Source organism: Geotrypetes seraphini, chromosome 3 (assembly GCF_902459505.1).
Source record: "Geotrypetes seraphini chromosome 3, aGeoSer1.1, whole genome shotgun sequence".
In the NCBI taxonomy this organism is placed as follows: domain Eukaryota; kingdom Metazoa; phylum Chordata; class Amphibia; order Gymnophiona; family Dermophiidae; genus Geotrypetes; species Geotrypetes seraphini.
Window position 1 is genome coordinate 90,402,799 of NC_047086.1, and position 13,141 is coordinate 90,415,939.

General features: G+C 42.4%; 1 protein-coding gene across 5 annotated transcripts in view; it reads left to right on the forward strand.

The window, feature by feature from the left end:
* Window positions 1–6,227: 6,227 nt before the first annotated feature.
* LOC117358023 (zinc finger protein 665-like) overlaps window positions 6,228–13,141 on the forward strand; it is a 35,428-nt gene continuing 28,514 nt past the window's right edge. For 2 of the 5 annotated variants that reach the window (XM_033939429.1, XM_033939432.1), the window contains exon 1: window positions 6,229–6,344. In XM_033939429.1, the coding sequence (XP_033795320.1) occupies window positions 6,303–6,344 (42 nt within the window). In that variant the 5' untranslated portion in view covers window positions 6,229–6,302. Of the gene's footprint in view, window positions 6,568–13,141 lie in introns of all 5 variants that reach the window. The other 3 variants (XM_033939431.1, XM_033939430.1, XM_033939433.1) reach the window with 3 other exon arrangements.

Here is a 13,141-nt window from a genome sequence, read left to right on the forward strand (position 1 = left end):
GGTTTTAAACTATCTTGACAAATACAGATCAGTGTTCTTCGTTTTGCTTTCCAAATGGCACTTTTGGATTAATCAGTGGAGATTGATTATCTGAAAAAATAATGGGAGGGTTGTTACTGAAAGAAAAGTACACATTTTATGCACGAGAAGTAAACCTTTCACAATGGACAGGAAGGTGTAGATCTAGGAGTCATAATATGCAGTAAATTTACTGATCTACAAATGCATTCTGTCAGCTGCCCTTCACTATCTCTCTTCACTTATCTCCCCCTATGTTCCCCCTCTGTGATCTCCGCTCAGCTGGTATGTCCCTCCTATCTGTGCCCTTCTCCTCCTCTGCCAATTCGACTCCATATCTTGCTGCACCATATGCCTGGAACAAACTACCCGAATCCCTACAGTGGGCTCGGTCTCTGGCAGTGTTCAGGTCCAAGTTAAAAGCCCACCTCTTTGAGACTGCTTTCAACTCCTAACTCCTCTCACCATAGGGTCTGCATCCCCAACCCTACATGTCATGTCCATCTGTCCTAGTTAGATTGTAAGCTCTTCTGAGCAGGGACATCTATTAAATGCCAAAATACGCAGCGTTGCGTATGCCTTTCAGGGCTATAGAAGTGATAAATAGTAGCAGTATTAGTAAAGATTCAGGAACATCATCAGGAGATCTTTTTCATGCAGAGGCCAATAGATGCTGGAACATTCTTCCAGAAGAGGTGATGAGGACAGAATTCAACAAGGATTGGAATAAACACAGATGGGTCAATAATTCAGTCAGACGTGGTGAGCTTTTTTAAATGCTGACTATCATTGGCTGTTGCACCCAGATATTCAATGCCAGGTCATATTTGGGCATCTGCATTGAATATCTGGGTCAGCAGCAATACCTGAAAGTTATGTGGGTATGGCCAACATTCAGCCATGAAGCAGGATGGAGGCAATCATGACTATTTTAGGTGAAAGTTAGGCTTGGAGGTCTAAGCTACAAGTTAGCATGATTTTACTACCCCCCCCCCCCCCTTCTTTTTCTTTCTTATTTAGATATTTCTGCTCTGGGCAGAAAACATGTTTTCAGCAAACATCCCTTATCAATTACAGTGTACAGAATAGGCCATAGGCAGCGGAATGCTTTTTTGTTTGGGGGGAAACTCTACCCTAGACCCCACCCAAGTTCCGCCCCAGACCCCACCCCATAATATAGTACTAATTGTAATGCAATTTCTTCCATTTCTTCCTCATATACACACAATATACGCAATCTTATTAACAATAAGTATTTGGAGCTGGAGTCATCCTTGATTTTGAGTTGACATTCAAGCCCCAAGTATCTGGAATAGTTATAAGAGGTTTTTGGTCTTATGTCAACTCTGTTTTTACATAGTCACTTTGATATTACACTCCTCTTCTTATCCTCTTGATCTCCTGGATTATTGCAACATAGTCTATGCTGGTGTCACTCAACATAATCTCAAAACACTTCATTTGCTTCAGAATTCTGTGGCTTGATTCCTTTGCAGTGCATTCAAATTTCTCCATGTCACCCTCTTGCTTTTTCATCCTCATTGGCTACCAATTCATTTTAGAGTTAAGTCCAAAATTCAGTTGTTGGCTCACAAGACCCTCACATTTGTCAGCATTGACTACCCCTATGATCCAAACTGTTCTGCAATTGAATGGCACTTAGTTTTGCCTGCTCCAGTGCAGCTATGTCTTCGGTCCACAGGCAACTGTGCTATTCTTCCCCCCCCCCCCCCATCCCCATGCCTCCAAAATGCCCTCTCAGCTCTGTTGCAAGCTGAATTTTCTTTTAAGAAATTTAAATAAGTCCTTAAAACTCATTTATTCCTGCTGGCCTTGGATGAGGGCTCCCTGTACATAATGAGACATCGTACCAGTTCTCCTAATGTTTTGTCTGAATGATTGAGATTCTGTCCTAGCCGGAGAACTGGCATTCCTTTCTGTTTTAGTTGTAAACCACTTTGACCAGCCTGCCAGAGAAGATGGTATAGCAAGTTCTAAAACACATAAACATAAGAACAATACAGTTAAGCAACCCCCACAAGTACCAGCCCTGAGAAAGACAAGGGCCACGCCACTGCTTGCCCTGGATCAGTAGAATGGAATGTTGCCACTCTTTAGGTTTTTGCAAGGTACTACTGTAGTGACCTGGATTGGCCACCGTGAGAACAGGCTACTGCACTTGATGGATCATTGGTCTGACCCAGTAAGGCTATTCTTATGTCTTATGTTCTGTGCCCTGTTCCAGCTGTAACCAAATCCTTCAGCTGTTCTAGCTCCCGATCCCACTCCTTGTTGCTGTTCTCTTGGGTCTACTTAAGTAAGCCCTCTCCAGTAGGGGCAAGTTGCTCCTGAAGGGTCAAATTCTAAGGAGGATTGCTCCTTTCAGAGCAACCAGGGAATTGGACTTACAATAGTTATTTAGAGTTGGTGGGTGGAAATATATACAGTATAATGCTATGGGTCAATTGTTTACTTCCTGATGCTATATATTCATTTCCAAATATATTTAGAATATGATCATTTTGCTATTATCTTTGTATTTACAGTATTATTCCAACCTGTTGTATCCCTTTAGTAAAAATAGGAAATGAGATGAGTATTAGTTTTTAAACTCTTAATTTTACCCTTGTATTTTTCTGCTTGGAGCTGAGGTTAGCAGCAAGAATCTTAAAATCTACAAGTTCTGAGTTACATACAAATCTGACTTAAGAACAGTTTTAAAAACATATGAAGTACTTAAGAGGCTAATCGCCTATGATGGCTGACACCAACGGGAAATGTGTATTTGCCCATACCCCACAACTTATTGCCCCTGAAGAAGCATTATAGGTGAAATATGACTACAAGTTCAAGTTTCAAGTTTATTATAAATTTGATTAATCGCTTATTCAAAATTCTAAGCGATGAACATATCAGTAAAATTACAAAATTGAGGGGGCAGCAAAACAAACAAAGAACTAAACCTTACAAAACATATTAAAGACTAACTTTACAAACATAATAAAATATGAGGAAAGGATGGGGAAAAGAAATACAATTTGATTGATAGAAGAGAAAACAATTATGGTAAAAAAAAACAAAAGGAAGGGAAAGAACAATGAATCTCAGAGAAATTATGGAATTGGAATGAAACTCCTAGTCGGGCTTTCTAATTATTAAATGCATCTTTAAAAAGAAAGCTTTTTAGTTTGCTCTTACATTTATCCATTGTATTCCTTGGTCCAAAAAGCAACAGGGCAACTGATCCCAAAGATCCAATGTGGTTTAAAAAAAATAAGAAAGAAGCAGCAGATCAGACGGGAAAAGTCCTTTCAACAGATATTTATTCAGATACTACCCTTAAAATAGAACTAGCCTGACACCGCCATGTTTCACCCCTTCCGGGGGCTGCGTCAGAGACTATAAGAACTGTTTAATTTGAAATTTTTTTTAAGTACTAGCAGTTTACAAACATAGAAACATAGAAATAGATGGCAGATAAGGGCCACGGCCCATCTAGTCTGCCCACCCTAATGTCCCTCCCCTACCTTTGCCCTGTGAATAGATCCCATGTGCCGATCCCATTTGGCCTTAAAATCAGGCACGCTGCTGGCCTCCATCACCTGAAGTGGAAGACTATTCCAGCGATCAACCACCCTTTCAGTGTAAAAGAATTTCCTGGTGTCACCTCGTAGTTTCCCGCCCCTGATTTTCCACGGATGCCCTCTTGTTGTCGTGGGACCCTTGAAAAAGAAGATATCTTCCTCCGCCTCGATGCGGCCCGTAAGATACTTGAACGTCTCGATCATGTCCCCCTTCTCTCTGCGCTCGAGCGAGTATAGCTGTAATTTGTCAAGCCGTTCTTCGTATGGGAGATCCTTGAGTCCCAAGACCATCCGGGTGGCCATTCTCTGCACCGACTCCAGTCTCAGCACATCCTTGCGATAATGCGGCCTCCAGAATTGTACACAGTATTCCAGGTGGGGCCTCACCATGGATCTATACAATGGCATATTACTATAAAATCATGAAAACTCAAAACATTCAGAGCTTAAACCATTAAATGCATAAATAAATATTACCACAGACCAAAATAACGTATAAAACATAGGGACAACCTTACAACTAAGAATATTTATTTATTTAAAATTTTTCTAAACCACTTAAGAACCAAACAGTTCACGAGTTAAAACAAACATAATAATTATGACAAACTAAAATCTTAAAATCAACAGGGAAGAACTATCATGCGGTGGCAAACAATTAGGTTTTTAGCTGTTTCTTGAATTGAAACCGATCAGTACATTGTCGCAACTGACCCACCAGGACATTCCACATCTTAACACCAGCTATGCAGAATGTCATTGCTCTGGTATCTCCATAGTAACCTTGCTTCCTTGAGGTTAATAAATTTTTATTTTCAGATCATAAAGATCTGTCTGGTTTATAGTTCGCAATGACTTGTTGAAAATACCATGGTGTTTGATGGATCACAGAAATAACCTTTGTGTTGTACTCGAAATAAAACTGCTAACCAGTGTAATTTCTTCAAAATTGGTGCCATATGTGTCATCCTGTCTACACCCAAAATTAACCTGGCTGCAGCATTTTGTATCAAATGAAATACTCTTCCTGTTGTCTTGGAAATTCCAAGATAGAGTGTGTTGCAAAAGTCCAACCTCGACAAAACCATCCCTTGTACAAAAATAAGCCAGAGTCATAACAGAAGCAGTGTAAACTAAACTAAGCCTTAGGCTTATATACCGCATCTTCTCTATAACAGTAGAGCTCGGCACAGTTTACAAGAAAATTAGAAAGGAGAACAGATACAATATAGATTTGAATAGTATGGAGAGGAGTGGAATTTACAACTTTGAAAATAGCCAAGTGGCTATTTCAGCCATTCTCTTATTGACTGTAGCTTTAGCTCCAGATAATAATAATAATAATAATTTTATTTTTTATATACCGCCATACCCGGCAAGTTCTAGGCGGTTTACATCAATTAGATTAGGATCTACGTTTTCAAGCAGATTTACAAACAAATAAACAATTATGTAACAAGTAAAAACCGAAATTGAGAGAGGATGGAGGGAGGTTGTTGAAGATAGGGAAGAGAGAAGCTATAAAGGGGGGTGAGAGCTGGGGGGGAGGAAGGGGGGACGAGGTGATAATGTGAGCGGGTGGGGCCGCTAGGGGTCTTGTTTGCTGAATAGGTAAGTTTTGAGAGATTTTCTGAAGTCGAAGTAGGAGGGGGCCTCGAGTATCATTTGGGCCAGCCATGTGTTGAGCTTGGCTGCTTGGTAGGCGAAGGTTTTGTCTACCAAGCAGCCAAGCTCAACACATGGCTGGCCCAAATGATAAGGATTGGTTCCTAAAACTTTTCTTCAAGAACAGATCTAAGGACTTCCTGGGTTTCCATATTCAGATATTTCCAGATGTCTCCAGGGAGACTCAGAAAAGAAAAGAGAATTCTTAATCTTGAAACCTGGTATGATTCAGATAGGGGGCTTTTCTTTCTAAAAATATCCTTGCAAATGTGTTGTTAGATATCACTCTTTAAAATATGTGTTTGTAGACCAGTCCCATGAAGAAGCCTTTCTTCTGTGGAATGTGCTCTCAAAACCCCAGAATCCACCAAAATATTGGTTTTGAAATCACCTCCCCCCCCCCCCCCCCAATTCTCTCATAGGCTAAAAAACAACAACCCTGTACCGTATTTCCTCACATATAGACTGCCCCCTAACCTCCCTCGCTGGATGAACTGGAATTGCTGCTCCTCAAATCGTAGCCAGCGGTGCAGGGCAGGAGAGATCTTTTCGATCCTGGAAATCCTGGGTTTTTTTTACCATGTTCCCCTAGACCCGCCCAGTTCCACCCACCCCTCGGCTGCCTGCTCTTGCCAGGCAGGGAGGAGGCAGCTTTTCAAAACCCAAAAGTGCCAGGTTGCGAAAACGGGGAAATCCAGACGTCTGGTAACCCTGCCCTTGCTTCTTGTTCAGAGCTCCAGTGATCCAGGGCCCTGCACTCTGCTGGACCTGTGCATAAGCGCAGTGCCTAAAGCTCAGCTTTTGTGCGCGGGCGCTTAGGCGTGACCCTCCCTTTTTTACCAACAGTGTGCCTATAATTTTGCATGTGTTTGTGTGGAGCATCACCCGGTAAAATAAAATCGCCGTTTAACCTGATGTTTTGTGCATCAGCCCTTAAAGCTCTGCAGCTATCTGACATCTCTGCAAATCCACCTTTAGCAAGCAGAATCGGCCCAGCATGCACTGGCTGTGGACTTCTGCGCATGCTCTGTAAACATGAGGGCTCTTGTGCTCCGGGTTTCTCTTCTTCCAGTGCCTGTAAGGATACAAAGATCAGAAACACTTGAGAAGCAAACCAGAAACTTAAATCCCTGAAAGCAGAGAGGGAGAGGAGTTCATTTCAGACACTCAAGAATCAGCTCATCCTCCTGTCTGATTCATTATTCTCTGCATTTGCGCAGGAAAAAGGACAGCTAGTAGCCTGAATCCATCCGTCAGTTTCTGAACTGGGTGGAGAAACAGAAGGGAAATGTCTGTGCTGGTAGGAAATTTTTTTCTAACCCTATCTTATCATAGAATCGGAGCTTAAATGAGCAGGATTTCCAGTGCGACTCTAACAAACCTTCCCTGAAAACAGCATAGGGCACAATATTGAAGAAAACAGAGCTCTGTTTATGCTGTAACCTACCGGAGAAGTGATACCACAGAGGCCATACGAGGGGCCGCTGAAAAGTTCTTAGCCCAACCAAGAAGAGAATGAAGTGGAGCCATGAAACATGCAAGTTGTTCCACACTTTTCTTTTTCTTTTCAATGAGATGAATTGAGACGAAAAGTATCAAGAAAAGTGTGGAATATTTTCAAGTTTCATGGCTCCACAACATTCAGTTTTTGGTCGGGCTAAGAACTTCAGCGGCCCCTCCTATAAGCAGGGCTTCCAGTCTCTTGATGCCAAGGGTGCAAAATGTTTATGGTCACTTGATATACTGCCTAATTCAGGACATGGGCCAAAGCCATGAACATATAGTAAATACAAATTTATAAGAAAGGAACTCCCAAACAATATAGGAAAGCAACACATTCACTCATTTCAAGACACATCAAAGTAAAATCTTAAAATATAAACATTTAAGAACAACAAAATCAAATCCTGATCCCCCAGTGCTACCAACCAGGATTCATAACACAGGACAACCCCAAAAATTTTTCTTGGTGCCTTAGTTTTTTTGACCTGATCCTGAGGTTATTTGGGGTGTTGATTCAGAAAATTGCATTGGATAGACCGCCTCAGCTCTAGTTTCTTAGATATGGTTCTTTAAATAATGGCAACAAATGTTCTGTTCCAATTGGTCACTCCACTAGGATGAAAGAAGAGTACAAGGCCATCTCTTTAGTCTTGGAAAAGATAAATTACCAAGAACATCAATGGGTGATTTGTGTAGACTTAAAGATGGTTAGTTTTCTTCTTGGTCAACAAAGTGGCTACACAAAGTATCCTAGTAGTTAGTAGAGCCAAACATGAACATTGGGCAAAAAAGATTGGCCTCTAAGGGAATATATGGTGGTTGGAGGATAAAATGTGATCAATGAACATTTGGTAGCACAAGATAGAATCATACTGCCACCACTACATAAAAAGCTAGTCTTGATGAAACAATTTTTAAAGGCTTTGAATAAAGACGGTTCGTGCATTTTATACATAGCGCATATATTACCTGGACTTACCATGGAAAAACTGAAGGCAGGAATTTTCAATGGTCCACAGATCAGACTCACAAAGAGAAGACCCAAATTTCCAAAGGAGAAAAGGATAACCCAAACAAACGACTTATACATGACCCACATTTCATAGCATCAATGAATGAAATTGAATCATGTGCCTGTTCTTCATTTGTTCTTGTTGTGAAAAACTTTCTTGGCAACAAGAAGGCAGACAACTACATACAATTAGTAGAGGATATGCTCTTTCATTTCAACAGGCTTGGCAATAACAGTCACTTAGATCACTTTCTGGAGAACTTTGGTGACTTGATCGAAGAGCAAGGTGAAAGATTTCACCAAGACATAAAAACAATGGAAGCCCGATACCAAGGAAGATGGGATGCACACACGATGGCAGACTATTGTTGGAATCTTATACGGGATTGTCCTGACAGATTCCACTCTTAGAAGTCTTACAAAAGGAGCTTCTTGTGTGTTGAATGGCTGGAAAGTTTGTATCATAAACTTGTCCTTTTGGTATGAAATGAGTAGATTTTCATGTTGTACACTTTTCTTTTAATTTTTAATATGTTTCCTTCATGCTTAAAAGATATTAATTTAAACACTACATTAAAATATCCTGATTTTTTAAATGGGCGAGCAGAGTGGTATATGGTATATGTTCTGTATCTTAAAAAGTAGAGCTGAAAGAAAACTCGTGCTATTTTTTGAATCAGCAGGTCAAATATACCGAGAGACAGGTCTAATATCTGAGGCACCGAAATGAGTGTTGGCCAGTAATAGGAAGAGCAAGGCAAAACATTATGAACAAGCGAGATTAAAGGTTTGTTTAAAAAGAAAAGTCTTTATCAAGACAAATATATGGTGGAAGATTTTGGTGCTTGGAAAAATAATGCAGACTTTTGGCTGGTCTCACAGTGGTCAATCGACCGTAGTGGGATGTGATGGAGTGTAAGGAACGACTAGTCTGGAAAGATACTGAGGTTGACCAGAGTGTAAAGATTTATGAGTTTACTACTACTATTAATTATTTCTATAACGCTACCAGACACACGCAGCGCTGCACAGAGTCACAAAGAGTAAGAAAACAGTTCCTGCTCGAAAGAGCTTACAATCTAAACAGGCAAGACAGACAAACAAGATGTCATGGATACAGTTAAGGGGCTTGCTGGGTTGGAGGGCAGAGGAGTAGGGTTAAGGATTGAAAGCTATATCAAAAAGGTAGGTTTTCAGTGTGCTTTTAAACAAGGGAAGGGAGTTTGACATAGGATCTTAAAGAGAGGGTGATATTGAGCGGCGTTAACTTATCAAAGCGATAGGCCTGACAGAGGAAGCATAGGGCTATTTTGAAGGGTCTGTATTTTGAAGGGTCTGTAAATGTTTCAGTTGAGCAGCAGTGAAACCTGTGTAGACAATGTTGCAGTAATTGAGTTTGGAAATGATGAGAGCGTATATAAGAGTGTGGAGTTACTTAAAATCAAGAAAAGGGCTTACTGAATGTAATTGACATAATGAATAGAATCCTGAGTGGATAGTAGCAGAAATGTGTTCCTGAAAAGACAATTGTGAATCTAATGTAATTCTCAGATAATGATAGGAGAAGACTGTTTGTATTGGTCTATCAAATAAAATCGGAACTAAGAAGGGCGTGGATAAAAGCCCAGTTATCCAGCAAGCTACTGTCTTATCCAGGTTAAGATGGTGTTTAACCAGCCATGATGAGAGGGCAGAGAGACAAAACTGTCAGGGAAACAAATCCGGGTGAAAAGGAGAGCATGGGTAGACCAGCAAGATGTCATCAGCGTAAATAAAAAAATTAATATTAAAGGTTTGAATGAGAGTTGCTAATGGACTGATGAAAATGTTAAATAGTAAAGAGGAAAGTAGCGATCCTTGTGGGACCCTACAAACAAAGCTATGACTTTGAAACTTTATAGTGGTGAGAAACTTTGGGCTCCTTTTACTAAGCCATATTAGGGCATTAATATGCGGAATAGCGCGCGCTAAATTGCCGCACTCTAGACGCTAACGCCAACATTGAGCTGGCGTTAGTTAGTTCTAGCCGCTTAGCGTGGGTTTAGTGCGCACTAAAATGCATGCGCTAAAAACGCTAACGCAGCTTGGTAAAAGGAGCCCTTTGTAAGAATGTCTTGATTTAAAATAAAAATAAAAAATCCTTCCATTGCAACTGAATAGAAACAGGGGGTCCACAGAGGAATGCCAGGATCAGGGAAGTGGACAGAAACAAGTCTCTCCAATCTCTTCATGAAAACCTCTCTCACCATCGTTTTGATTCAGCTGGCAGATGAAAGAGAATAACTTTGCCTTGGGCCCTTCCCTTTCTGCTGCTAGAGTCCTGGGTGGTAGTTGACATTGTTGCTGCAATGAGGTACCCCACTGTGGTTCAAAGCACCAGTGGGCACCTGAACAGCATCCAATGAAGATCCTCAAGTCAGCAGTCTGGTGCATAAGTAAAAGTGGAGAGACTCTAGGTTCATGGACAGTAAGGAGGGCATGGGAGGATCAGAGAGGAAGATCTAGTGAGAGATGGATAAGAAGAGGATTAACTGGAGGTGAAAGTGGATTAATTGGATTAACTGGAGGTGAAAGTGATGAACTTGGCGAGTGGGGAGTTTGAGGAATGGCAGGGGAGGAGGAGCTGGCAGTGGGTTGGAAAGTGATAAGCAATTGGAGAATACAAGCAGGATCAGCTGATGGGTAAGGGGCTGGGGCAGAGCTTCCCAAACTGTAGGTCAGGACCTCCAAAGGGGGTCATGATTAGGGTGGGCTCTCCATAGGCGCTTCATTATTTTGTACCACTAGAAGGTCAAACAGTTTTATTTGGCCTGAGTCATGGTCACAAAAAAATTGGCAAGTACTGAATTAGGGGAGTGAAACAGGAAATCAGTTTTAAGAGGGACTGGCTAGGGGCATGTGTATGAAAGAGTGGAGTGGAGGTGTGGCCCAGTGGTTAGAGCTGCTGCCTCAGTACCTCAGTGCTGGTTCAATCCCAGTGCTGCTCCTTGTGACCCTGGGCAAGTTGCTTAACCCTCCATTGTCCCAGTAAGATTGTGAGCCTGCCAGGACAGATAGGGAAACTACTATTACTATTCAATGTATTGTAAACTTCTTTGATTTCTGCAGAGGAAAGGCAGTATATCAAATAAAAATAACCATAACCAGAGAGAAGAGATTTACAGAACTGGTGGGGTTGGGGGGTAAGTAAAGAGGTAGAAATTCTATTCTGTGTCCTCTCTCCTTTCTTTTTTCCCTGTCTCTTGTTCTCATTCCACTCTCCTTCCCCACTTCCGTTTGCAGTGTGGCTCACAGCTGGCTATAGGACCTCATAGAAATGTGGTACACACACAGACAGGTTCCAGGTACAAGTAAAAAGTAAAGAGCTGCAGAGCGAATACACTTCAATGTCAAAGGAGTTTGAGGTGTATGCGGAGACGGACAGGAAGCCAGTGAAGCTACCTGCAGAAAGGCGTAATGTGGGTATAACGACCCTGGTGGAATATGAGGCACGCAGCAGTGTTTTGAACAGATTGAAGGAGAGAGATACGGCTTAGTGGAAGAGCTGCAAAAAGCACATTGCAGTAATCCGGACAAGAGGTGATGAGAGTGTAGATGAGGGTCTTGGCAGCATGTTCAGAAAGGAAAGGACGGATTTTAACAATATTTTAGAGAAAGAAACGACAAATTTTGGCAGTCTGTTGGATATGTGAGGAGAAAGAGAGTCAGAGATGACCCAAGGTTGTGATCTGATGAGACAGGGAGGATGAGAGTGTTATGCACCACTATAGAGAACGGGGATGGGGAAACGCGGGTTTAGGAGGCAAGAAGGAGTTCAGTCTTGGCCATGTTTAATTTTAGATGGCAGCGAGACATCCAGGTAACAATGTCAGAGAGGCAGGCCGAAACTCCGGTCTGGGTTCCTGTAGAAATTTCAGGAGTAGAGAGGTAGAATTGTGAGTCATCAGTATAGAGGTGGTACTGGAACCCGTGGGATGACATTAAGAGCACTGAGAGAAGAGGTGTAGATGGAGATAAGAGGTCCCAGGACAGATCCCTGAGGTACGTCAACTGATAGTGGAATGGCAGCGGAGGAAGAACCTCCAGAGCTTATGCTAAAGATGGATTGGGAAAGATAGGAGGAAAACCATGAAGTAATAGAGCCCTGAAACCCAAGCGAAGACAGCATATTAATGAGTAGGCGGTGATCTACGGTTTCAAATGCCACAGATAGATCAAGGGGGATAATGATATAGAATCCTTTGGATTTGGCCAGGAGCAGGTCATTGGAGACTTTAACAAGGGAAGTTTCCATAGATTGAAGGGGTGGACGCCCGATTGAAGGAAGTCGAGGATAGCTCGAGCCCAAAGGAAGTCAAGACAATGGCAGTGGACAGCACATTCTAGTAGTTTGGGAAAAAAAAGGGGAGAAGGGAGATGGGTCGCTAATTGATGTGGCAGGTAGGGTCCAGCAATGTTTTTTTTTTCAGGAGCAGCATAACTAGGGCATGTTTGAAAGTGTTGGGTACAGTTGCAGTGGAGAGAATAGGTTGAGGATATGGCAGATAGAGGGGATGACAGTAGAAGAGATGGTGCTCAGTAGACTGATGGGATTGTGATCAGAGAAACAGGTGATGAGTTTGAAGTAGGAAAAAAGATGCAGTTTCCTCTTCAGTGATTTCTGGGAAGGAGGAAAAGGCGGCAGGGGATGACAGGGTTGACAGGGCAGACTGGAGAAGGGCGAGGCAGAGATGGATTGGCTGAGAACTCGAGGTTAATTTTGTGGACCTTATCATGGAAGCCATGGACTGGGGAGAAAGCGAAGGGGTCGGAGGTGATGGCATCTTTAGTAGAGAGTTGAGCGTGGCAGACAGTGAGGGTTAGATCAGAGGGAATCAGTCAAATGGGTGTAATAGTCTTCTTTTGCAAACAAGAGGGCAGCTTGGAAGGAGGTCAGCATGAACTTGAAGTTAAAAGTCCGCGTGAGTGCGGGATTTCAGCCAATGGCATTCCGCAGATTGGGCACAGGAATGCAAAGTAACGGATCTTGGAGCTCAGCCAGGGCTGGGATTTGGCGTGCCTTATGGGGCATGACACAGGAGAAGCAAAGGTGTCCAGATCAGAGAAGAGAGTAGTACTAAAGGAAGAGATTGCCCCTTCAGGGGGGGGGGGCAGCCCTGGGTCCAGGGCTTGACCTTGCTGGAGTCCCCCTGAAGGCAGTCTCCATTGGTCCCTCACTTGTTTGGCTTTCGGTGCCTCCACCTGGAACTTTGCACAACACCCCATGCCAGATTCCATCAAATCTGCTCAATTTCAGGTGAATCTATGGTAAGTAGCAATGACTGGCATGGTTCCACTTCCTCCCCCTGCACCAATTCCT